This window comes from Alosa pseudoharengus, unplaced genomic scaffold (assembly GCF_046254945.1).
Source record: "Alosa pseudoharengus isolate Yale_2024_CS ecotype anadromous, Long Island Sound unplaced genomic scaffold, YU_APseudo_1.1 YU_APseudo_1.1_scf_11, whole genome shotgun sequence".
NCBI lineage: Eukaryota > Metazoa > Chordata > Actinopteri > Clupeiformes > Clupeidae > Alosa > Alosa pseudoharengus.
Window position 1 is genome coordinate 28,560,398 of NW_027468576.1, and position 25,355 is coordinate 28,585,752.

Genomic DNA, 25,355 nt, shown 5'->3' on the forward strand with positions numbered 1-25,355 from the left:
TATTAACCTTGGATTTCCGAAATGCCTTTTTACAAGGTCAAATGGTATGTCTCCGCATGGTTGTCCAAATAAGCACCCACAATAGGTCACTATCAGTGCTAAATGCTCCTTGGAATATAGTGTCTGCTTGCGACTACCTTCCGCCTGGGTTTAGTGGTCTTTCACTATTCCTTTGACAGATTCCATACGCCACCACATGCATCACTCTTACAGGAATTTCAAAAAGCACATCTATGTAGAAGGCATTTTTCCCCAGTACTGTATGCCCCATTCTCCTACAGTGGATGTAGGTAGTGAAGGTAAAGGGAGAGTGACTCTATAGCATGCTTCAGGATTGTGGCATACTCCTAAACAGTGCCTGAAATGAGCCCGGTGTCTCTTAAAGGTCAGTAAAACATAAACACTGTTGATGGGAAATGCCGAGAAAACTCGGTCTGCTCTCACTAATTGAATAAATAGGTCCTTTCACTTGAGGAGAATGAAAACATTTGAACAGCCAGCGTCAGAGCCTTGTCCGTGGAGTAATACGACGTGAATGATATGAGGTGTTAACAGCTAATAACTCGCCTCATTTTCCCATATGAGTGACCCGACCAATTAAGTCCACATGTGAGGTATTCCCCTCATGCTGAGGGGCTGAGTTGACTGGAGCTGGCTGGCTTCATCTGATGTGTCCACTCAGAGTGTAAACACAGTCATTCTAACTACGCTTAGATTATCTGATAGGATATTTTACCATGAGGAGGATAAACAACCAAATGGACTTAGGAAACTGAGACCTTTCCCATCTAGATAATGCCTCATACTTCCAATATTTGCTGTGAGGCATTGGCTATAGGGTATTGCCATTTGCATGGAATTTGGAATGTGGAATTAATGTTTTTTCAAGGGATGAAAAAAATTACATCTGATGATGTTAGGCCTTGCAGTTATATCTCTTTGAAGACCCCATAGATCATTGTGTGTGTGTGTGTGTGTGTGTGTGTGTGTGTGTGTGTGTGTGTGTGTGTGTGTGTGTGTGTGAAGGAGAGAGTGTTTCACTTTGTGACTCAGCGCTTGACCATCTGTACTCCCTTCCAACATACACAAAACACACACACACACACTCACTCTTCCCCTCACATTGCAATGCTATCATTCCCTGATCCCCCTTTGAATCAGCCCCGTGTGCAGAGTCGGGAGGAAATGGAGCCAAACTTGCTTCCTGCACGGTCCTCAAAGGAAACGCCGTAATAAGCGAGGGGTGTGTGGTTAAAAATATCCCATATATAAGCTCCAGCCTCTGCTCCAGTCCGACTCACACTCTCACTCACACCAGCGGAGTCTCTGGCACATCTCTCTCCGGCACTCTCCGTTTCCCTCTCTCGAAAGGGCAGACATCCCTCCCGCTGGGACAAACGAGCAGGTGTTTCCAAGGCATTTCACAATGCAGAAAAAGAGAATGAACAATAAAAAAAGTATCTGAAGTAAATGCCTAAAAAGCAATATAAAACACTGAGATTCTTATCAGTTCTTAGGGAATGACCCTTCATGGCGAAACAACTTGATTGGTGTAATAACTTTGAAAGTTAGGCCTACTGTGTTCTAGATGTGAAGATTATGTGGGCAGTAAGAATATAAGAATATAATTTCACATCGACACAAGAACCAGTATTAACAATCATTCCTTAGGGAAGTGTCATTAAGGACATTTCACCAAGGAACAACACAATTATTTTTCTGAACACAATATTGGCCTTACACTGCAACTCCTCTGCACTGTTTTTCTTTTCAGTCAGAGATGCTTATAGTTTCTACACGCGCACTTCAGTAAGCAACACTGAATGGAAACCATAAGGAGAGCCTAACCTGCCTCCCATAAAATGCAGCATACCTTCCACACTGGAAAGATTGTTTATTGGGAGTTTCTCTGTATTCCATGTTGTAAAAGCCAAACTCACATAGCTGAAAAGAAGTCTTTGAGACAATATTCATCTTGCTTTGTGAAAATGCTTTAAAAATGAATAATTGATGCCTTGTTTTTGGACCTGAAATGTCAGTATTTCAGGGCATAAAGCACATTAGTGTTAATATTACAAAGAGAGTACTTGGTTGCTAATCATGGTTTTATGTAAAGATTAGTCTCTGTGTTTCTGTATTTGTTTTTAATCAGTATAGCCTACACATTCATCTATTTTTATCAAACATTGTATCTATGACAACTAAAATAACTCAACAGGTGTATAACATACCTTACAAGCAACTCCTCCTCTCATAATATAATGAATATGTTATTACATTAGCCTTAAGGGTAAACACTTCGAAGAATGCTTGTAATGGTACGCCCTTGTTTCACGTTTCAACAAACTCAAAATGTTATGTCTCACTACAAATTACATGCACATGGATATCAACATTGTAAGGCAGACTGTATTGAAGATGATAACCTTGCATTTATTTATTTTAGGAATATAACATACCACGAGTTGTTTTACGGTGTGAGAGATACGGGACACGAAACTGAGGTAATGTAGCTTAATTGCCCCGATACCAATATGAATGCAAACAGGCACAAAGCGATCTAAAGTAGCTCCTCGCTGGCTTTGCTATTTGCACCTGAATGGAGAATCAGATACGCTTTAACAGCTTTAATAGTACATATTTAGGAAAGTGTTTGAAGAGTTGGAGAGATTCAGATCTGGCGCCTAATGGCTGAGACGTTCCAGGACGCCTGCCACGTGGAGAGAATAGATCAATCTTAGAGTTTTTATTTAATCGCAAAATTAATATGAATATGCAAAATTAATGTTGTGCCATAGCCTACTAAAACTAGAAATTCAGATTGTTGGATGTCCTCTCCAAAGGTAGTCTGGTTGGTGTTTCGGCCTACACCGTTCATACAGCAAAACGCGCGCATTAGGCCTATATTCAAACGTAAGCGCAATTCCACATTTCAAAAGACAACTTTTTTTATTATACAGTTTTTGGTATGCGTCGCTCTTGCTCTTGCTCTGAAACACACACGCACACACTCACATACACATAGGGGCGTGGCCAAAACACATACGTCATTGGTGCGTTTCAATGCTCGGTAAAATGGTTTAAGTAGGAGCAGAGGAGAAGTAGCTTGCACAGGGGCATGTGAGCCAGCATTGACGACAGGCTCTCGCTGAGAAACAGCCTTATATACCAGAGCTAAAATTAGGGGCGAGTATTGCTCTACCTCCATCCTGAACGTGTTTCCTCCGCTTACTACAATTGGTCCAGCTTTTCAGCGACGATATTTATAAGGTAGGCTCTCCTACCAATCCAAACTTACTTATGCGTTTGAATTACTCTATGAGAGTGGAGAAACAAGTCGATCAGAGCAACTACTAGTATTTCTCCACGGAATTGTATTAGACGCACAGATTACACCTGGCAACTTAATCTTAACAAAGGAGAAATTTTTATTTCTCTTACAACTGCATTCTTTGGATATGGCACTAGCCGCAACTATTTTGCCGTCAATCTCTACTTTTGCTGGTCAGAGGGAAAAATATTGGGATAACGTTAATGTGAGTATGAATTACCATGGCTTTGTATAGGCTAGACTAAATTGTGAAGATTTATTAATCGCATTTCTGAAAACAGTCATCCATAATTATATTGATATTAATTGTTTGTTGTTTTAATGTCTTTCAGAGGTGGAAGGGTGACATTGACAGGACCATGCATTCTAGCTGCTCCATAGTCGACAACACACAGAAAATGGACAGCATTGGAAGACCGGAGGAAGAGGATCTTGACAAGTACTTGGACTTGGATTTTATTCTGGCGAATACCAACGGCGCAGCTACTCCTGTGAGTGCAGTTACGGGCGAGTACAGACTGCCAGAATCAAATAGTATGTACAACGAGGTGATCGCACCAAATTCTTACCCGATGCCCGAAATCAACACTCCTCCTCCACCGTACAGCACCAGCCTCATGGCGGAACTGCTCAGGTCTGAGGTGGATAACAGCTATTGCCAACCGCTCCCTGGCAACAACATTCAAGGGAGATTCCTTGTCAGACCCTCCTTCTCAAGTCAGGAATTTCTGGACAATATCAAAACAGAACCCAATATGGACGGTTACGGGCCAGTAATGGGGATGGTACCTAAAATCAAACAAGAGGCGAACGTGTCCTGCATGATGTCTTTTGAACAACCGAGAGTTGCACACTCTCCGCAAGCAACGGGGAACATGACTCCTCCACTGAGTCCAAATGATCTCTTGAACTCGGACTGCCAGTCTCAACTGTGCCACACGATGTCGTTTCCCCAGGGCTACCCCTCTGCTACGGGTTTCCCCCACTCAAACACGCACCCGCATCATCCTCCCCCGCCTCATCAAATCCAAATGCCATACCCAAGCGCGCATCATTACAGTATGTGCGAAGACGGTCTCGGCGCGGCGATGAACAGTCAAAGAGTTTTGCTAACACCCCCATCATCCCCGCTCGACATCATGGACGCGAAACCCAAGAGAGGACGACGCACTTGGCCAAGAAAGCGGACAGCGACCCACGTCTGCACGTTCGAAGGATGCGGCAAAACATACACCAAGAGTTCGCACTTGAAAGCGCACCACCGGACGCATACAGGTAAGAACGCTTGTGTAATTGTCAGCTACCACGAGTGCTAGTGAAATAGGATTTCATATCTGTGTTGTGAACGAATTGTCCAAGTGCGCATTCTAAATATTGTGATGTTGTATTCTATTAGGTGAGAAGCCATACCACTGTAGCTGGGAAGGATGCGGCTGGAAATTCGCCCGGTCTGATGAGTTGACCCGCCATTTCCGTAAACACACCGGACACCGTCCTTTCCAGTGTCATCTCTGCGAGCGCGCCTTCTCTAGGTCGGACCACCTTGCATTGCATATGAAAAGGCATATGTAAGAGATGGTCCTGGACCATCCAACGAACACTTTACACTGATGCAGGCATGCAAGAAAGTATGCTTTTGAAATTTGCATTCTTTTTAAACTCAGCATATTTAAGGATTTTCTAGGGATAAACAAACGTTTGTCAGTAGGCCCACAGACGAACATGGATAAACTTGACATAGTATTCTATAGATCTGAATTATGTAGCTGGTACTACGTTTTTAACAAATTATATTTTTAAGACTGTTAGATGGGCTCTTATCTGTCATTAACAGTAGGCTGGACCTAAGTACACAACTGACTGGAAACATACTGGAACCATACAGCAAACCTCTAAAGATTGTGAGCTGTTGCTTTTCACACCACATTGCCTTATTTTAAACAATGTATTTACATTCATCGGAGTGCCAATGCATTTTTTGGCAAACATATAGGCCTATATATATTTTTGAAAGCTCTCAATTTTAAAACAGCACAAGAAATAAGCTTTAAGACAATGTTTTTTTTAACTAAAACTGCCTTTTGGTCTCAGGCTTGAACTTGTGTTTCATGTGTGCCTTGTTTGAAAGATTGTAAATCAGGGTCTATAACTATGCTTTAACATGTTTTATCCAAACTGTTTCAATTAAAACATTCCAGACAGCCCCAAGTGTGTCACTGGGGACAAAGTGAATTGTGCAAAATTACAAGTTTTTTTATCTGATGCCTTTCGACTTGTACATAATTTATACGTTGTATATAGTGTATTTTATGTACATAATAAACTTGATTGAAATATTTATGACAGTTTCCTTTTCCTCCTTGGGATATGATGTATAAACACTGCCCTGCACAACACACTTCTACTCTTAGCTGTATAGTTTCACATCTTAAACTGTGAATCTCTAATATGACTAAACTCGGTCACAGTAAGATGGAGAAGGCAATGTTCCCCCAGCTGCACAAGTGCCACAGCCAAAATCCTGTGGCAAAGCCTTTAAATACAAACATTACATTTACATAATTGCAGAGACTGAATATAGTTTTGTCTGGGCAGAGGGGTACACCACTCTTTAAGAGAGAAACCCTGCCTCAATTTGGAGAAGAAAACAATGACAGAGTTGATGGAAAGGGACTAGAAGAAAAGCACTGTGACTTTGGAACACTAGATGAAATACGCAATATGTTTTGGTTACCCCTATTCTAACAAGTGAGAAGAATTCAGTGTGTCAACATTACATGGCAGCATTCCATTTCAATGAAGCCAGAGGCTTCAGACTAAGCTTTTTGTGCATTCAGCATAAGCATAAGAAAAGGGGACTCCTTTTTCCCTGAATGCGGTCAGAGATACAGTATATTCACATGCTCATTGCTGGGCCTTTGTGTACAGCCCAAGTTATATAATTCAGACATAGTTCACTCCAAACTGAATTGTGAAAACATTCAGATTGACGAGAGGAACTCAAAAGAACCCCAACTCCACCCGCACTTTCTTCACTTTACTCTCATGTTTTGCTCAGCAATAACAGTAACTGATCTGACTGTAGCGGCAGACAGTGTCACCATTTCATTTGCAACAGCAATTCAAGCTGTCATCCGTGAGCAGTGTTTTCCTGTGCGACATTCAGAAACAGGGATCTGGTGTCACATTCAATTTTCTATTAAAATTTTTGTACACAACTAATGTAAAGTTGAACAGTGTCCCCTGCTATAAAAACGGACCTGGGTGAATATACCAGGGGCCTGGCTGACCACTCAACTCTGTCACATCTTTATGTTATCTTAATTTGAAAACAATACGAAACCACTCACAGCACGAGGGGTGTATCTATCCCTTGGCCGCCTGCCAAGGTACACCTCAAACTGAAGAGAGAAATGTAGAGTAGTGTGCGTCAATGCCATTTGAGGGTTTCTTTTTTCCTGAGCAGGTTAGGCTCAGAAGCAGACTAGGGGCTTTTTCAAGACTTCTTTACCTATCGATCAGGGAGTGAACCATCCAATAAATATTACTACCATCATTAATGTTCATACCTTGAGGTGATATCTGACAGGCTTAACTTTAGAAACTATGAAGCGTGCATCAGATATTTTGGCAGTTTTGCGCTGTTACTAAGAAGCATTCAGTTTTTGCATTGATGGAAATGTCAGACATTGTTTTATTGCTGTAAATAAAGGTAAGCATATGAAAGTCTTTTATTGGCTACTACAGACCTTCAACAAAAACACACCTCATCATGTGTTACACACCTCAAACAACTGCATGCTGCAAACATTCTCAGTCGGCTCTCAGGTGACGTTGAGTTGAATTCAGCTGAACCAGTAGTAAACATTTTCTGCAGGTGCTGATTTCCATGGAAGTGGTGCTCTGGTGTTAAACGGCACATACTGTAGATTAAGCTGCTCTTGACTACAGAGAACTGCAAGTGAATAAAACAAATTTGTTGTTGAACATTGGAATTTTTTCTTCAACCATTTGTAATTCTGCAATGTTTATGCAAACAGGTCACATAATTAGAAGGCTTTGTAGACCATTAACTACTCAGATCCCAAGGGAAAACATCCTAGAGCGGGAGCAATGGAATGAGTGTGCCACCTGCAGGAATAAGAGGGAAGTCTATTCCTGATAGGAATACCAGAATTCAACTCAACTCAATAAATGCTGATGTTGAAATGTAAAGGTATGTACTTTGTAGCATGGCATTTAGATTTTCTTCAGATTATCACTGGTTGGTTTGAGACAGAAAAGATTTCAGGATGATTGCTGAACCTGTCTGAGTCGGGCAGACTTGAAAACATGATAAACATCTGAGGGACTTTTAGGGGACACAGACGAGGTCACCTCTCTCCAGCTGCCATTTCAGTGCACAACAAAATTAAACGGTTTCATGACTATCAGTCTGAGAAACTAATAGAAAATTACACCATGTGACAGAGTAATGGAGTAGGTGCATCTGGACTGCATTAGCCCGCATGCCTCTGCTGACAGTCCTGCTGGAAAACACGAGCATTTTTCGTCTGTACCACAACGTCCCCGGGGCAGCATTACAATGCTGAGAGCCCAACTCCCCTGCCCAGCTGATTAAATACTCCAAAACCCCTCACTCTCCACATTTGGTGCTCCTAAGGAGCAGATTGATTACATATCAAGCATGGCACACAGGTTAGTCCATTTTAAAAAAGTTATTTCTACTTTTTACCAGAATGTAAAAAAAAAAAGTCAGCTGTCAATAGCTTTTTTCTTCTTTTCAATCAAAGACTTGCTGGTATGGTCGCAGCAGGGGGAAGGCACGCACAGGGGATCCTGTTACCTTGGAGAGCCGTAGAGAAGACCCCACTTCCCCTACAGGGTCACTGTATGTACGCACGTGTGGTGTGCATACCCCTTCCCCCCCCCAACCTACAGAGGCCCATGCACACCTGCAGCCACCTCTCGGAGACAGGATATCCCCCCACCCCCCTCTCGTTTCCAGGAATCTCCGGTGTGACAGGGAGAGGTGCTGCGCTAAAGAGCAAACCCTGTACAGCACGGCTGCCTTTTCTGGCCGTCTCTCAAGCCGAGCTCTGTGAGGACCGACTGTTCAGTTATTCCTTTTCTGCTCAACTGAAAGGCATTAAAGTTTGGATATGAAAAAAGAGCGATGTGTGGAGAGGAAATGCATGTAAGTCGTGAGTAAACACTGGGCACTCAGTCAGACATAATTCCGCTCTGACCGCTTATGCTCATTAAGTCAGCCATGGCCAGTGAATCTACAAACCTCCATTTGGATTTAAGGTAAATAAAAAGTTACCTAGGAATTTCCTGTTATTTCATGTAGACATTTTTCACATTCCACATAGAGCAGAGACTGGAAATAAAGTGGCTTGAGAGACAGGAGACTTCTCAGAAAAAAGGTGCCCCCCAAAATAACTGCCCCAATCCTGATATTTCTAATTAAATTATCCACGACACACACACACGGTAGACTTTTTGGATACAGACCGTTGAAGGATGCATGGTCTCAGAGTGAGGTGCACTTTACTACCAATGACCTTATGAACTAGCAAAGGCCATCAGATCAACATTGTTTAAATGAAATAAAAATACTTGGAGACATGCTTGTAAATCTGAAATGTAGTTATTTTTATTCTATTGAACAATGACCACATACTGAGCGTTAACATCTTCGAAGAAATCCAACCCTTTTTTTCTAGTTGCTACCAATGTAGTCAGAAATTCTCCAAAAGTTACACATTGAGCAATTTTTCACTTTTTATAGGACAAATATAACAGACATAATATACAAGGTTTATGTATACTTTATGCATTTCAATACAACAGACTTGATTATTTCTTTTTTATCTACAGAGGAAAGATAGGTCAAAGGCAGGTGAGGAGGAACGCATTCAGCTTCAGATCAGTCAAAATGCTTTCAAAACATCATTAAAAATGCCAATTTGAAACAGCAATTTGATAAGCATGTTTAAATACTTCTAATAATAAAAAACAAACAAAAAACAAAAAACAAAACAAAAAGAATACAATGAATATGAAAAAAGTAAAACTGGATTTACACGTTTTTTAAATGGAAGTTAAAAATAAAAAACAAAGACTATTGCACTGTGGACACAAAATACAAATACAGTATGAATGATGTTACAGGGGAAGCAGCCGATGGCTGGACAAGCTAAGCCAAACGAGATTTGAGCAGACGAATTGGAGCTAGAACGTAAGTGGAATGATCAGTTCTACAGCACTACTCAATCAGAACCATCAGAACCATTCTGTCACTAAGGACCCCCCTCAAGCCCCTTGTGCCTTCACATTTTAGCCTTGCTTTAGTTGCATTTGGAATGGCCAGCGACTCCAATTTTTACATGAGATCCGATCCACCTGTGTTCAATTCAGTCATTTACTCAGTGATAGCTGAGAGAGAGCACAGTGGAGACTGTGGAGTGGTGCAGGGAGGTTCTCCCGTTCTCTGTTCCCGGGGAAGAGAACGTAGACCGACCACAACACAAAGAAGGAGTGCTGGACTTTGTTAGACGCCTGCAGTTGCAGGATAAAGTGTGATAAAGACTTGTGATTAAAACACCACAAGAGTGACCCATGTGGCCTTCAGCAGAAGGACACAGATGAAGCTCTCGCATGTGCAGGGAGAGACAGGAAATACTTAAAATAATAAAAGCAGAGCTGGCAAGTAATGCATGTAAGTGATAGGGCATGTCAGTAACCAGCATTAGTATCCAACAATGATGGATTTCAACAACATTTTGCAATCGAAAGTGCCATTCACTTGTCGTACTATGACACTATAATTTTTCAGTCAATACCACACAATGGACCATTAATACATATAATAATGCTTAATGATGCGACTACTAATAACAACAACACTAAATAAAGACACCAACACACATGGCTCAGAAAGAAAAAAAGATCCCTAATTTAGTAACATTTAAATACGGGGGCATGTTCATACACATTCTGGAGGGAACAAAAACCATGTACAGGTTGGGCCAACATTGACAAGCTGTAGTAGTGACATAGTCCTGAAGGACCCACCTTTAGTTAAAGTCAGTCTATATCCTTTTCAGTACAAAGAGAAAATAACCATTGGTAAACAAGGGTGCCAACTAGTACCATTGGTAGAGTTCAAGTAAAACTGAAATATAGCCAGTAAAACAAAGTAGGAGTTCAAGGTCCAGGCTTGAATGGTTTCAAAGCTCAGCACTGTCGGTATTATTTACTAACATTCACATGAATACGGTCAAAAGGCTGATCTTAATTCAAATTTTGCAGACATGTATGCTATGCTGCAATGCTGTAAATGACAGTTTAAAAACAAACAAAACAAAACAAAATACACAAAAACACCAAAATGTACCAACACTGCATGAGCTTTAGCAGTGGGATCACCCTTCCACCATGTTTGTCCTTTAGCTATCAAACCCCTCAGTTCTAGCAGCCAATTACTGTGAATCGTTTGAAACATGCACGGGACACCTGTACATTTTGACAACACTATAGGCGTATTCTCATGAGAGACGCAAAGGGGTTGTGCTTTTACGGTAATGTGAAACAAACATGTAGCCTTTCCTGAAATGGTAAACAGCGCTGGTGGTCAGACAAAAGAGCTTCCTCTGTTCCTGCCGCTGTAGAACACACAGTGACCACTAAAGAATGACTTCCCTCATCTGATGTTTCTCTTCCTGGACATCCCAATTCACAGGGGAAAGGTCCTAGATACACCGCAAAGCAGGACATGATTTAAAAAAAAAAAAAGAAAAAAAAAAGAAAAGCATTTCAGCCTCTCCTACTGCCCATGATAAGTAAGCATTCACATGGATCCATTCACACACACACTGTCTGAAACGAACAAAAAAAGAAAATAGAGTTTTCTGTACAATTTGTTTCCAGTCATGGCGAGAGCCACCCATTCACACATGCAGAAGACCATACCACTAGTCCTGTGCCCCTCCAAAAATAAAAAGTTAGCGAACAAATTATCAGTCCAATCCACAACAGCGATACTTTTGTCCTTTTTTTTCTCAGCTTAGTCAGAATGACATCCCTTCTTGACGACCTATATCGACTGCAACCAGTCCAGTGTGAAGTATTATGTCATGTGACATCACAGAACTTCACTAGCCTAACACGAGGCCCCTATTTCCCTTAAACAGCATGTTTGACTGGCGGCAGACCGTGCAGGTTACGCAGTGCATGTACAGTGTATTAGTTTGTTCGCAAAACACCACAGGTTAACCCTCTTGCTATGGTTGATCACATTAAAAGTAAGAGGATAGTATGATTGTTCGATTCGTCACTAAAACACCCCAAACCAACACTCTATGTGTCACCTAAACCCCCTGCCCTCCCAACCCCTTTACTATTACCGTTTTGATTTAGCTTGTTTTGCATTTGTACTTTAGTTTGACTTCTTGCATTGTGGTTAGTACATCATGAGGTGGGGTGAGATCATGACTAGGGTCAAGCATCAGACATCTTGGTCTTGTTGAGTGTATAGAGTGGGATGGGGAAGAAGGGGGGGGGGGGGGGTTAGAGGTCAGCTGTGGGAAGGAGGTAGGGGACGGGGAGCTCAGCCTAGCTGAGAGCGTGAGCGGTAGGCTGGGGTCGAGCGGGGATGGGGAGTGGGAGGTGCGGCGGTCACGCGTTGGACATCTCGGCCTTGCTGAGGGCGATGGCGAGCTCCAGGTCCTCCTGCTCCTGCTGCCGGAGGCGCTTCAGCCGCTCCCGCTCGGCGCGCTCGCTCTCCCGCTTGGCCCACTCCATCTGCTGCGCCTCATTCCCAAACTGCAAGGGGTGGGGGGTGGGGGGAGAGAGTACAGATAAGGGACTTTTATGGAACGGCGTAGCAATGTAACATGTAACACACAAACACACACACATACACACAAACACACACATACACACATCCTGCCATATATTGATTTCATTGGCTTTAAGAAGCTTCACACCTATAACACCAACAGCCATTTGTGTGCCCTGCACACAAAGTCTGCACCATTGCACACCTGCAACCGACACGCACACTCATGCACTTCACCTTCACCACATACTACACTGAGAAAATGATCATCACTTTGACTAGAGGAAGAAAATAATTCAACAGACAATATGACAATATTAAACAGCCTCTGTAATTTAAACTTAAAAGGTGCAGTGTAGTTTATAGTAAATTAAGAAATCCTACAGTTATGATATCCACTATATAGACAAAAGTATTGGGACGCCTGCCATGACATCCACAGGAACTTCAATGGCATTCCATTCTAAATCCATATCTATCAATATTTAGCTGGTTCCCCTTTTGTAGCTTTAACAGTTTCCCCTCTATTGCCACAAGATTCAAGATCCAGTGTCTGTGGAATTTTTGTCCATTCATTCAGAATGTACAAGAGTGCAATGACAAGCATCCCAATACTGGTGTCTATATAGTGTACTTCTGAAGACACAATGTTTGTTTAAATCATTTAATATATGGATTGAAATGTAATTGCATAGAACCAATAAACTGGGAAAAGAGTCTTAAACTCATATAAATGATGTTTAGAATAAATCATTATGCCATCAGATTTATCAAATCAGTTCTTCAACTATTCTTATTTATTGATAAATAAAATTGCCACTATAAACACCAGAATATAGCAAGGATATTCCAGTGTATATGAATGCAACAGAAAGATAGAACATAAAATAAGTTAAAAAATATTGGAATGACCACAGAGTGTTTATTATAATACCAATTCAATATGACAGAGGAGTACAACAGTGCTCAGGGGGTAGGAGCGTGTGCATCTCAACTCCCAAATGTTCGGCCCAAATTTTGTGCCAGGGCTCAGTGCGAGTGATTGTGTGAGTGAAGCGTGTTACTGCACTAGGGGATTTTAATGCATGTGATCAACGTGAAGCATTTGAACAAAAAAAACAAGACTAGCCGGGTTTAGGTGGCTAATTAACAGTATAGCTTTTGCAGCAGCATCGCTCTCATGGTGATGTATATATATTTTTTGTAAATTAAATTTCACAGTGCACAAGAGGCTACTTGATCAAGAGACAGCGCAAACATTGTAGACAGTGTACATTTACGCAAAATGCTGTCAAAACAAACCACAACTTCAGGTGTCTTACCTTGGTTCTTTCGTTTCCTGTGAGATGAAAATCGTGTTACAAAGCACAAAAAAAATACAGATTCAAACTCCAAACAGCCACCTGTTACATCCCCCCCACCCCCTTTTAGTTTAAAGGACCACCATAGAGGAGTGACAGACAGCACACCCACACACACAGACATACAGGAAGGACCACTTTAATGGGTCAATGGTGTCAAAAATGAAGGCGAACACATGATCAAACACAGCATGCAATGATAACAGGCAGAGAGAAGCTGAAAGAGAAAAACAGGAAACAAGAGATATGCCCATGTTGGTGAAGTGGCGAATTAAGGCAACAATCACAGCGGCTACGCATGTCTAGAAATTACTTCTTATACTCACACACACACACACAACACACACACACAACACACACACACCACACACACACACACACACACTTTTGAGAATTGTGAAATGGCCACATGCATGGTACATGTGCTGGTGTGGATAAGAGTTCTTGCTTAACCACTCGATATGCTTATGTCAGCAATGATTAAGCACATTGTTTTTTTTTGTATTTATACAGTTGAGTGAACCCATTCCATGTATAACATTATAATGTAATAAATATATGAGCAATGAACAGGGTCCAAGCTGTTATAGATCTTGAAGCAAGTCGCTCCACAGTCTTCTGATGTAGTAACGCAAGTGCCTATGACCGGAATTAAACTTACCACCATTCGGCTGTGCAGGAGCCGAGAATAATTTAGCTAAATGGCCCTTAACTGTTTTTCTTTCATTCTCTATGGTAGTGCTAAACCACATACCATTTGGTACTGTTGCACCATATTTTAGAGGCACTCCACCTGAACAACTTTCACTATTATTTAAACGGAGAGGACAGGTGTACGACGGAGTATTAGGGCCACACATGAAGAAAAAAATATTTTTGCCATGACGAGATTAAACCCGAAAAGTTGACTTTAAAGTCGCCATGTCAACATTAAACTCGACATTTCGAGAATAAAGTTGAAATGTCATGTCGACTTTAATCTCGACGTGTCGAATTTAAAGTCACCTTGTCGACATTAAACTCGACATTTCTAGAATAGAGTTGAAATATCATGTCGACTTTAATCTCAACGTTTTCTCAACATTTTGAGAATAAAGTTAGTTTGGAGAGAGAACGACCGATCCAAAGTAGGTAGCCTAACCGGGACGATTGAAAAGGAGGACGAATGAAACATTCCAGTTTTCTTCGAGTGCAACATCGATAGACATAGGCCTACATCATGTGGACAAAACATATCAACATATTAACCTCCATTGCTCAGCCAAATTCCTTATACGTCCTTTTATCACAAAGTTACAGGGATAAATGCAATGGTCAAAAGTAAACTTCATTAGCGGTTTATTTATTTATTGTAGGCCTATTATTAAAGAGTGTTTTTCATCTAAAGGTTCGACTTCATGCTAATGCACTAGACTAGGCATACTAAGTGCTCTCCCCAATCCCAGACTTTCACATTGCATGTTTGTTTGTAATGGATGCAAAATAGCCAGCTATTGCTGAATGTCTATGGAGGGACGAATGAAGCTGTCTTCCCGACCAGGCAACCCGCTGTCCTCCCGAACAGGCAACCCCATGTATTCTAAGTAAATGCACACATATCCATGTTTATAGCCTACTATATTTATGTAGGTGAGACATGGAAATGCAGTTTTAGAAAAATGAGTTTTGCCATGTTAACCTATGGAGAGTGACGGCCTGGGTCATGAAGGGCAGTTTTTTGGATGTGCGGTGGCCTTACCCACGTAAAAACAGAGTGAAATTTAGTTTTATAGAAACATTATATAATTGGAAACATGTATTATTCTAGCTATATAAATGACATAGCGCATTGGTATTTCCATAACCGCGAGATACATGCTTCACGATGACGGCAATGAGTTAACAGACAAGATGCAATCTATCTGAATCTATCTGCAATCTAGAAATCTATCTGAAATAACACCTATTTGAAGTAGGCCTATTATTCGTCACATATTGTGTGTTAGTGTAGGCTACATAGCTTAAACTGTAGGCTATGTTTAAACTGTATTTCGAGTTTATGTCGCCATGTTGACTTTAAAGTCGACACGTCGAGAATAAAGTAGATATGATATTTCAACTTTATTCTCGAAATGTCGAGTTTAATGTCAACATGGCTATTTTAAAGTCGACACGTCGAGATTAAAATTGACATGACATTTCAACTTGATTCTCGAAATGTCGAGTTTAATGTTGACTTTAAAGTCAACATGTCGAGTTTAATCTCGCCATGGCAAAAAAAAAAAATGTCTTCATGTGTGGCCCTAATACTCTGTCTTACAGGTGACAGGTAACTGTGACAACTATTCACAGTTAATTTTCATGGACCTGAGTTAAGATACGTTGTTTTAGTTCAAGTTAAAAATTGAGTATATGCTACTAGTTAGATTGCCAGATGTTTAGTTTGTTTGTATGAATTATTTCCGCCTTCTATTTTCGCCTTGGAAGCCAAATTGCTGTTACATGCACAAACAGGAGAAACTTACTGAAGCAATTGATTCAGTATTCCTGCACCATGACAATACTTTTGTTATAGCCGTAGTTCAAGTATACTGGAGTGATGTACAATTGTGCCCTGAATTATCTGTTTGACACCTTATTACTATTTCCTGACGTTTTCTCTTGTTGAATTGAACTGAACTGCACTGGCTTAACATTTTATAGATTTTAACAATGTACGCATGTAATGTAATGACACATATAAAATGGGGTTTTTACACTTTGTAGTAGTGTATTTTGTTAAAATTCTATAAAATGTGCTAAATTACGTTTTTTACATTTCAACTGCATTTCACATTTCTATTCATTTAATGATTTTATCCATTTAATTGCATATCATTTTCAAGCTTTTATTTAATTACATTTGAATGCAATTAATTATAACAAACTGTGCTGCTTGGACCTCTAATTATTACAAACACTCTACTATAGGCATTTAACTGTCTTAGATGACATCATCAATACAGTTTAGGTAGCTTGAATAGTATGTTTATTAGATTTTGGGTTGGACTATCTCAGACTCAATTTGATTTGAGCAAGTAACAGACAGATCAACAGTGTCTTTGTGTGGATTGTGTCCATATTTGCAAATCAGAAAGGTATAGCAAGCTCCATGCCCCCAAAGTCATGCAAACAAAACAAGACTACACCAGTAGGGGCACAGAGAGGAGGGGTTGTGATGTGGTATGGGCATGACAAACCAGACACCTGCAAGGGGTCTGCCTCGCAGGGTCCTTGAATACACACATTTACAACAGAACAAAAACAAACAAACAAACAAACCAAAAAAAAAAGAACAAAAAACAAAATCACATGCTCGGTTGAAAACTCCGGCCTGACAGCTGAGTAGTGATACTGCTGCTTCCCGTGTGAGCAAACCGCACAGCCGTTGGCTTGGAACTTTCCCCCCAAAACAACCACCTACCCTCAAACCGGCAACCTCCCGGCTTCTGAGGATCAGGAGCGCTGGTCACTGTGCTTTAAAGCTCAGGGCAGCACTCCCCTTCCTCATCCCACATCACTCAAGGAGTCTGGATAAGGAGCAGGGCACAATGAGCTCCTGCATAACAGCGTTATCTTAATGAGTAAGTACGCATGGAAATGTAGAGAGAATGGAGACAGCAGAGACCTGCGTGTTGTGCAGGCAGAGAAGGCTGTTACTGTCAGCGGACACAAGGCCCTTTGTAGGGTTACTACAATATGGCCCAAAAGAGCCAAGTACCAAATAAGACATAAGAGGACTGACTTGAGGGCTTACACATGCCTGTGTCTCAGGTGTGATGGTAAAGAGAGAATGAATCAGAAAGAGAAAGAAAGGAGACCCCCAAGAAGGTAGGGAACAGAATAAGACAGACAGACAGAATAGTTATGAGTTCCATATCTCTCACTCTAGAGTCTGTCCAACTCCCACACAAGAGAAGAGTGCTGGGGGAGACTTCATGCTCTTGAGTGCAGGACAGACCAGGGATCCTCACACATCAGAGGGACCCTTGTGCTGCATGGCACAGGTGAACAACATGATGTGTCAGGTGTACCACGGCACACCTGAAGGTTGCTTAGGGATAGATAGTCCATAGGAACAGCTGAATCGTTTGACAGTGTCCATTATGCACCCATTTACCCTAGTGGGGTCTCGCTGGAACAGTGTTAGAATTCTCACCAGTTCTTTTATGGAGCCAATGGATGTAGCTTTTCTCCATCTAACCACATGGCATAAATGCTATCATACCAATACCATCATACCAATTCACACTGTGTGTGTTTGAGCAACAGACTCTTAAAAACATATGTTCTAGGATTCACTATTAACTTTTTGCATCTATAAGGACTGTGTCTTAATTTAAGCCGGATAAATAAAAATACTCATATGTGTATGCATATTTATACGTATTAATACGCATATAAGAGAAAACTATCTCCGTCCAGATTATCGTTTTCTCATCATTTTTCAAAAGTTTTGCATCCACAGTAGAACACTATAGAAGTGTTTTTTTTATCAGTGTCATTGAAACCACACGTCATCATATCTGAAGCTCTCCGTTACCTCTGTCCACACCACAACGCAAACCCGGGGGGTTCAACCACCTCAGAGATCGTTTTCAAAAAGCATCGCTTTCAGTGTCAGAATACAACATTTTAATGTTGACTGAAGAGCTAAATGGAGAAACAATGAGTATTTATATTTACCCAGGTTAATGTGGACAGGGCCTAGAAGAAGCCTTTTTCTAGAATGTTCCTTAAGTACAACTAGGACTCGCCCTGTCAAAAACCTGAGTGGGTCTAACATGACTGACAATGTCTATTCCAAACAGAAACCTACCGGTATTCACACTTTCTTTATCTTGTGCTCTATATTTTGAAGTGAAGACCTACAAAGACTCACTTCAGCAACTTTACATAAAATTCCCCAGAACCTGAATTTGGAAACTGTGGGTGTGGGAGGCATTTTTAACACTTTGAACTTCAAAGTAAAATATAAAAAAAATCCATCTACCCTTGCAGGTCTCTCTGAACTGTGTGTACATGATTTGTTGTCTTGTGTGGATTCTGGAGAGATGGGACCACCTTTGACAGGAAATACTCAAGACCCTAGACTATGTTATGAGAGAAAACATGCTCTTATGAGGTATCGGCTGCATTCGCCAAGGGTCACTGTGGAGTTCAAAACCAACTCCTATTAGCCTCCATCCAGACAAACTACCAAGCGTGATGAGTTTTATACGAATAGAGAATGAAGAGTGGCCAGAATGAGGCGTAGCAGAGAGGTGGAAGAAAAGCTGTTGTGCTATGCTCTAAGATTTTTTTCTTTTTCTCGCAGAAAGTCATGATTAACTGTGAAGCGCAAGAGAGCGAAATAAAGGGGTGTACTGGACAGAAGAAGAGTATCACTGAGCTCAACTTACAGAGCTGAAGTCTGCAAAACCCAATGAGGAGTCTCTAGAGGCTTTACTTGAGGCAGATGGAGCAAATGGATCTTTGCCACTAAAGGGATCCCCTGGGACCCCCGCCACCCCCTTTTTACTCTGAAAGGGGTCGCTGGCGTCAGAGCCGAAGGGCTGGAACGGGTCGCTCGGCTTGGAGGCATCCCCCGATCCAGGCAAGTTTACAGGAGTGCTTTTACCTGAAAAGAGTTCAGAGATAAACCTAGTTCATTCTCCAGCCATTCCCTGCAGTCATGACAAAGACAGTGACATTAAGGGAGTGGTGTCACGTGACACTCTTAATGAACGAGAGCTATGCGAGGATGTCTGATCACTTAGTTTCTGTGTCACATTTTTATTCCGACTGAAGTTGCAGCTACATGAGCAGCGGTGGGAAAAAGAAAGAAAGTCTCCTTTTGAGGTTGTTTACAGAAATAATCTGTTACACAAATACAAATGGAGATATTCCTTTTTCCCTTTTCAGAGTTATCCCTACATTTTACAAAAGGCACTTGGTTGACTTCACCTGAACTGAGCAACAACAACCAGCGAACCTCAACCCTGCCACCCAGTACAGCCTGTAACCCGAACACCACTTGTGGTGCACCCCAAGCCACACATGGGTTAGAGCTTGTATGACAGGGGGAATCTACCAATCACACACATGTACATACTCTATGCTATGATTCTACATACAAAACTCTACCTTCCCTGTGAAAAAAAATTCACATAGTTTTACCCTTTTGTGCTCTCATTTTACAATTTCACACATAAACCACAAGTTTGTATTACTGTGCCCCAATTGTCTGATCTTGTTCTATATTGAGGGTTGAAGTAAAACCCACTTAAACCAACAGCAACGTCAAAACTTCACAACCCCTATCTGTAGTAAAGTTTCCTGAACACCTAAATGTTGATCATAAAACAGATAATGTTGCTTTTTATTTAAAAAAAAAAAAAAAGTTTGCAAGTTCACAAGAGAAATGCGTGGGAACGTTTCACTAGTTGTTGGTCCCCATGTGAAGGTGTTAACCACATGGTTAATTTGGCTGGTATTCACATGTACCAGTCCACATTAGCACCTCTCAAACACTAGCTCTCAAGCAATCAGTTCTGTTCTTTCCGTAAATGGCACATGCGACCGCAAAAAGGAGCTCCACCCTTTGTTTTTTAACATCAGCGCAATTTAAACATCCTCTCTGCATCCTCCAGGCTCGTGCATGCATGCATGCATGACTGCATATGAATCCATTGTCAGTATCAATACTAGGCCTACATACCACATGAAATCTAAAAAAATTAGGAGATATATAATTTTACTCACTAAGGTACTTTTGAAATTTCACAACCTCTTATGCTTTTCCTGCACTCTATAATATGTTCAAACATGCCAGTGAACATTCTACTTGGCACCTTTGGAGTGAGTGAGAACATTTTCTAAAGGGAGGGGTAGTGGTTTTGGTGTTCTTTTCTGTTCTACTCTCTGGCACCAGTCATGAGATAAACGTTGTGGAAAATTACAAGGAAGGGAGAGAAAGACATTTACAGGACAGTGAAAAGAACACTTACTCAGGACACTAGTGTAAACGTTATTCTCAGTACTACTTGCACCCCCCCTCCCCCACCACCACCACCACCACCACCACACACACACACACACACACACACACACACACACACACAGTATAAAGAGGAAGTGGGAAAGGGTGGGGAAAGCATCATAACATCTGATGTTACCAGTGCAAGCTACGACACATCATCTATACTCCATCAACACCTACGCAGTGTATTATAAGACACTAAGAGCTGAGAGCTGACCTGACATCACAGGCCAACAGCATTAGCAGACCCCCATATGCAACTCCCATACATGCACGCACACACACACACAAATACACTCTTCTGAATGCATTTCTTTATATTCAATGAAATATTTAATTCAGTTTCTTATTGTTATTCTGTTGTTGTATTCAGTTGTCTTATATGTAATTCTCCTTACATACTGTACATCTTTTTAATTCAATATTTGGTGTACTGTTTCAGTGTGTCTGCTGCGTGAACTGTGTGAACTGCTAAAAAGATATCATACAAAGAAAGTCTTAAATTAAAAAATGTAAGCATAAACTCTATCTGTTAATTAGTTAATGATGCAGGAGGTGGTCTAGAGATCAGATCATGTCAGGAAAAAATCCAGTAACCAAAAAAAACAACAAAAAAAACGTTCCAACACAATTCCATAATTTACGGGAATGTAATTGGAAAATGACATGGCAAATACTTTCAGCTGCACTGGTGAGACCCTGTCCTAAATTTCAGAGACCACCCATATATTCTATCAATAACGCAAAAAGTAAGCAGTTTGTTAGTGCAAACTTTGGAAACTGGACTTTGTTTCTGCATGCATCTGCTGCAAGGTTCCAGCGATCAAAGGAACAGAGTCTGCTTTAGCTTATCTGTGCCCACATTTCCTGTTTACTGTGTCAAAGAGCTGAAAAAAAAAGCTGCACTTATGATAGAAAATATTCTGGCCACAAATAACATCCATCAGTTTAATCTCCACAGCCTCCCTTAGTGGTGCGGAGAACACATGAGTGACAGCATTAGGGGTGATTAGGGACAGTTCATACGCACCAGAGTCAGAAAAAAATGTCATAATTCAATCTCTCATCACTCACAACTGGCAACTCTCGCTGAATTTCCAAAACAGGATATAGCTGTGAGTAGATGGGTGTGGTGGAAAGTCTGTGTGCAACTCAAACGGACATTAGTGTGCTTGATGCTCGAAAAACACTACTTGCAGCAAAAACACTGCCAAGTGTATATAATAAAATGGAGGCACAAACAGATTCATTGCTTCCTGTGTATTGAATTGAGCAACACGGTTTGAGGATTCACTACTCAATTTTATAAGGACATACCACTGGGAGGTTTAGGTCGAGGTGGTACACCTTTCTTGGGTGGCAGAGCTGGGGTATCTTGCTTTCTGCTGAAGGGGTCATCTGCAAACCCCTAAACAACAAGAGGCAACACAAAATGTTTCGTGTGAACAAACCAAATATAAAGGTATAAGGTATTAATAGTATAAGGTCAAACATAAGTAAAGGCGAAGACCCATCAGAGGAATCATCAGTTATCTCCATGGCCAGAGAGAGTTGCATGCACACAGCATTTGTTAAGGTTGGGAGTTTTATTCTGGTGCCCCCACTGAATGGCATAGGGCTAGCGTAGGATCTGTCAGGTGGGAGGAACTACTCAGACAAATCTGCATGCAAAACCATCATTGAGGTAAGCCTCACGCGCTGAACAGATGTGATGAGCACCGAGATAGGCGTCATCTGCTGAGGCCATGACTCTGAGGGCCCATTTGTACCTTTGACATTTGGCTGAAGTCTGCAAATCCGCTGTTGCTGCCAAATGAGCTGCTTCCAAAGGGGTCAAGTGTTCCAAAGAGATCTGGAAGGGTCAAAACAAGAGAGATCATTTGAGTTTACAAGGTACAGGGATATCTACAGGGATGTTTCCCCACAATTATTCTAGGGGAAATTGTGCTTTTGAGCAAAGTTTGATGAAATAATTCATAAATAAGCAAAAACCAAGATACAAATTTAGCGTTTGATAGTTTATATACACAATTACTATTTCTAGCAGCAATGTATGGTAGAGCTGCAATTGCATCTCAACCTATTACTACACATGCTCAGATGAAAACTGGATAAGGGTGGAATAATCACCTAATAATAATACCACCTCATCCCAAGTACACTACCATTTTAATATACCATCCTATTGGATCCTATTTTTTAAGTCTACTTTTTCTCGATCATGTAAAATATTTTAATCTGAGACTAAATGAGTGGCATATCTATTTAATGGCTTTTATCATCCGTTTGGATGCATGAATAATGTACTTTTAAAGTAGAATCTGTAAGAGGTCTTCCTCAGATTTCAAAGCCCCAATGCTTTCTTATTGTCAGTGTCCTAGCTGAGAGGGTGGGGGAGAAGACTGGTTTTCATCACTGCAAGATGGGTCCCTAGATAGCTGAGGTGCGTTCAAATTCGTAAACATAGGCGAAAGTTTGCGAACGTTTCCAAACAGTTTCCCGTTTGCCTTGAGTTTTCGGCGACCGTTTGCGAACAATCGCAGACAGTCTGAGGAGGAAGTTCTCCGCGAACATACAGTGGAACTAGACATGAGTTTGACAAAGGCAACAATGCAAATACCGTTAACACCAAATTGTTCATATTTAACTGTTCAAAGAAAACATGTTTAACACGAACGTGCGCCACTGTTTGCCAAATTTGAACGCACCTCTGGTGATCCTAATATAACGCAACTTTTGAAAGGTTTTACAAACAAGGACACCATTGTGTAAATCTTAGATTTGCCTTTGCATCTTTCACCTAGACTCTGTGCCACCAACGTTTCTTGGTTCATGGTTTATCAATGTTATAAAGTGCTTTCCCCAATAATTGAGCCGATAAGTGGACCTCAACAGGCGAGATATACCACTTTACCAATATTGCCCTGAAGGAAACCTTGACTTACAAAGCATTTTTTTTAAGTCCGCTATGTTAACTAATGACAAACACAAGATATGACACTCCTTTAATACAGTGAGAAGTTATATTACTGTCTGAATGGACTGAGTTCTTCATTCTTCTTTATGATTAAAGCACACATCAGATCTGTTTTGATTCATTTGGGCTATTAGGCATTGCGGTTAATACACAGGTGCGGTTAATACATGTTTTTTTTTTTTAGCATCAACACTGCCCTGCACTTTACACACAATGCGGCTAATACACCGGAAATTACTGTACTGTCTGAAAGGGCTGAGATTTTTGGAAAGAAGTTCTCATTTTAGCCACTTATCGGCTTATAGACTGCCACTGGAATGTGACATGGGTAACTTTCAGCAGTGAGAGTAATTTCATGAAAAAAATAGATTGGTGTCTAGGTCTTGCCATTTAATTTCCATTTTAAGAACACCAACACAGGCGAACCCACGTGTATTTATCTTCCCACTCTTATCTTTGTACTGATCTGAGATGTTGACCATGAAGCTGACCATGGATTGCACATCTGCAAGTAAATACTTCAACACTGGACAGGATATGCTGTAGTTACAGGGGTGTCAAACTCATATTAGGCGGTGGGCCGGATTTGTTGGAATGAGACCTCGTGGGGCCATCATTCTCATGGTCATTATCATTTTTCTGCATGTTGTTTGATGATATACTTCTTTATTAAGTATAAGTATATATACTCTTTCGATCCCGTGAATTTGGTCTTTGCATTTATCCCAATCCGTGAATTAGTGAAACACACACAGCACACAGTGTACACACAGTGAGGTGAAGCACACACTAATCCCGGCACAGTGAGCTGCCTGCATCAACAGCGGCGCTCGGGGAGCAGTGAGGGGTTAGGTGCCTTGCTCAAGGGCACTTCAGCCGTGCCTACTGGTCGGGGTTCGAACCGGCAACCCTCCGGTTACAGGTCCGAAGTGCTAACCAGTAGGCCACGGCTGCCCCCAATACCTTCTTATGAGCAAACAAGTACACATCATGTACAGCCGCCATATACTGCTCTTTCTCTCTTGAAATACCCTACTTCCATGTCAGGTTTTTCGGCCTCTTCCTCCCTGAGGATGGTTTGTTGTGCTAGGTTTAAGCAAATTTTTGCATTGCAATGCAAATCAAACCAGCTAATAGGCTTACTGAAATAAAACCAGGTATGGTATCATCACATCACACCATACCTAGGTATGGTGAAGGGTATGTGATGATGTGAGGCTTTTTTAATTCCAAATACCAAGGGAACTTTATCAGGATGCATAGTATCCTGGATCCATGAAATAACTGGCCTTTAAAAATAAAAATCTGCCTGCCTCTATGGGAATTTAACATAGGGGTTGATATATGTATGCCTCCTGTATGGGAAATGACCCCGGGGACTCGAACCCCGGGTCCCTATGGGCATGTGAAACGAGTATGGTACGGGTGCTGTAACCTGTTGTGCCAGAGTGTAGAGTGAATTTTAAATTAATTTCAGTAGCATTTCTTTCTACGATATTCATAATCACAGTCAAGAACTATCTGACAGTGATCACTGCAACCACCCCTTCCTTCACCATACAAAAGTACTTCAACTGTGGCAAATAGGACTGTAAACACATATTTGTACCGAATTGTTAACAGGACGTTTAATACAGATGTGTACTGAATGTACAGAATGCAGTCTTTAACAGTAATCAACAGTAGGCTTTTTTGTGTGTGGACCATGTTTCAAATTCGAGTTCGACACAAACATATTACATATACTGTAAGTGGCGCACCATTACAGTTTAGTCAATTAACGACAAAAAATATTTGACACC

The 25,355-nt window shown here is 41.1% G+C and overlaps 2 protein-coding genes and 1 long non-coding RNA gene across 15 annotated transcripts in view; 2 read left to right on the forward strand and 1 right to left on the reverse strand.

Annotated features, from left to right (window-relative positions):
• Positions 1-3,099: 3,099 nt before the first annotated feature.
• On the forward strand, positions 3,100-5,669 carry klf2a (Kruppel like factor 2a). 2 transcript variants are annotated; one of them, XM_076278686.1, is made up of 3 exons: positions 3,100-3,536; positions 3,664-4,606; positions 4,728-5,669. In XM_076278686.1, exons 1-3 carry the CDS (start codon positions 3,459-3,461, stop codon positions 4,901-4,903), a joined length of 1,197 nt encoding a protein of 398 aa, XP_076134801.1. In that variant the 5' UTR covers positions 3,100-3,458; the 3' UTR covers positions 4,904-5,669. The 2 variants fall into 2 exon arrangements, with proteins under 2 accessions (XP_076134801.1, XP_076134802.1); XM_076278687.1 differs by having other exon boundaries at positions 3,100-3,270.
• Positions 5,670-7,359: 1,690 nt separating this feature from the next.
• LOC143117160 (uncharacterized) lies at positions 7,360-8,859 on the forward strand. The gene is made up of 3 exons (XR_012985952.1): positions 7,360-7,547; positions 7,802-8,029; positions 8,125-8,859. It is a non-coding gene; the product is annotated as an uncharacterized LOC143117160 (long non-coding RNA).
• Positions 8,860-8,965: 106 nt separating this feature from the next.
• The window catches only part of eps15l1a (epidermal growth factor receptor pathway substrate 15-like 1a), a 52,863-nt gene continuing 36,473 nt past the window's right edge, over positions 8,966-25,355 (reverse strand). For 6 of the 12 annotated variants that reach the window (XM_076278695.1, XM_076278699.1, XM_076278694.1 and 3 more), the window contains 4 exons: positions 22,346-22,428; positions 21,894-21,984; positions 18,958-19,175; positions 8,966-12,160 (listed from right to left, as the gene is read on the reverse strand). In XM_076278695.1, the coding sequence (XP_076134810.1) occupies positions 12,014-12,160; positions 18,958-19,175; positions 21,894-21,984; positions 22,346-22,428 (539 nt within the window). In that variant the 3' untranslated portion in view covers positions 8,966-12,013. Of the gene's footprint in view, positions 12,161-13,498; positions 13,516-16,190; positions 19,176-21,893; positions 21,985-22,345; positions 22,429-25,355 lie in introns of those variants that run through there. The other 6 variants (XM_076278691.1, XM_076278693.1, XM_076278697.1 and 3 more) reach the window with 6 other exon arrangements.

Excerpts from the sequence above, each read along its gene's own strand:
- klf2a (XM_076278686.1), top strand. The coding sequence starts at position 3,459 with ATGGCACTAGCCGCAACTATTTTGCCGTCAATCTCTACTTTTGCTGGT. Across the intron at positions 3,537-3,663 it reads AATATTGGGATAACGTTAAT|AGGTGGAAGGGTGACATTGA; the intron begins GTGAGTATGAAT and ends AATGTCTTTCAG. Across the intron at positions 4,607-4,727 it reads GCACCACCGGACGCATACAG|GTGAGAAGCCATACCACTGT; the intron begins GTAAGAACGCTT and ends GTATTCTATTAG.